We start from the raw sequence: 637 nt of genomic DNA, 5'->3' as shown, positions 1-637 counted from the left end.
CAAAATGTTAAAAGCTACGAGGTGTAATCCGTTGAAGTTATGCTGTATGGTTTATCTAATTTTAATCAATGCAATTACTTTATTTTTTATCAATGGTATACTTTTTTGGGCTTATGTAGTAATACCTTGAATACTTTTAATCAAAAACTCCAACATGATTCCATCCTACATAGATTTTAAGGTTTCTTGCGCAAGATCGTTCTTAAATACCGCTTCTACACGCCAGGGATTGTAGTAACACGCAGCGGCTTTGCAAATTGGCTATTCACCGAATCCTCCCTTTCACCCTCCCCCCCCCCCCTCTAGGTTCCCCAAGTCATCTCAATCACCTTCGACGATGCGGTGAACTACGAGAACTGGGATATTTACAATCAGCTGTTCACCGAGTCGAGAACCAATCCCAACGGCTGTCCTATCCACGCCACGTTCTACGTCTCTCACGAGTACACCAACTACCAATACGTCCAGAAGCTGTGGAACGACGGCCACGAGATAGCGGTCCATTCCATCACGTTAGTATCCATGCGTTATTTATAAGCTTGTGGGAAGATTAACGTAAACTGAGATTAGTTAGATAAGTATTTGTTAATACGGTATTGATATTTTTTTTCGTACATAGCGGTGCCTGGTGGAAAAA

The 637-nt window shown here is 41.6% G+C and overlaps 1 protein-coding gene across 2 annotated transcripts in view; it reads left to right on the top strand.

Moving 5' to 3' along the window:
• LOC119581614 (chitin deacetylase 1-like) overlaps window positions 1-637 on the top strand; it is a 14718-nt gene that overhangs the window by 10633 nt on the left and 3448 nt on the right. For both annotated transcript variants that reach the window (XM_037929730.1, XM_037929731.1), the window contains exon 6: window positions 307-512. In XM_037929730.1, coding sequence (XP_037785658.1) covers window positions 307-512 — 206 coding nt within the window. The remainder of the gene's footprint in view (window positions 1-306; window positions 513-637) is intronic.

The sequence above is a fragment of the Penaeus monodon genome, chromosome 15, assembly GCF_015228065.2.
Source record: "Penaeus monodon isolate SGIC_2016 chromosome 15, NSTDA_Pmon_1, whole genome shotgun sequence".
NCBI classification, from domain to species: Eukaryota; Metazoa; Arthropoda; class Malacostraca; order Decapoda; family Penaeidae; genus Penaeus; species Penaeus monodon.
This window is presented reverse-complemented; position numbering and strand designations above follow the sequence as displayed.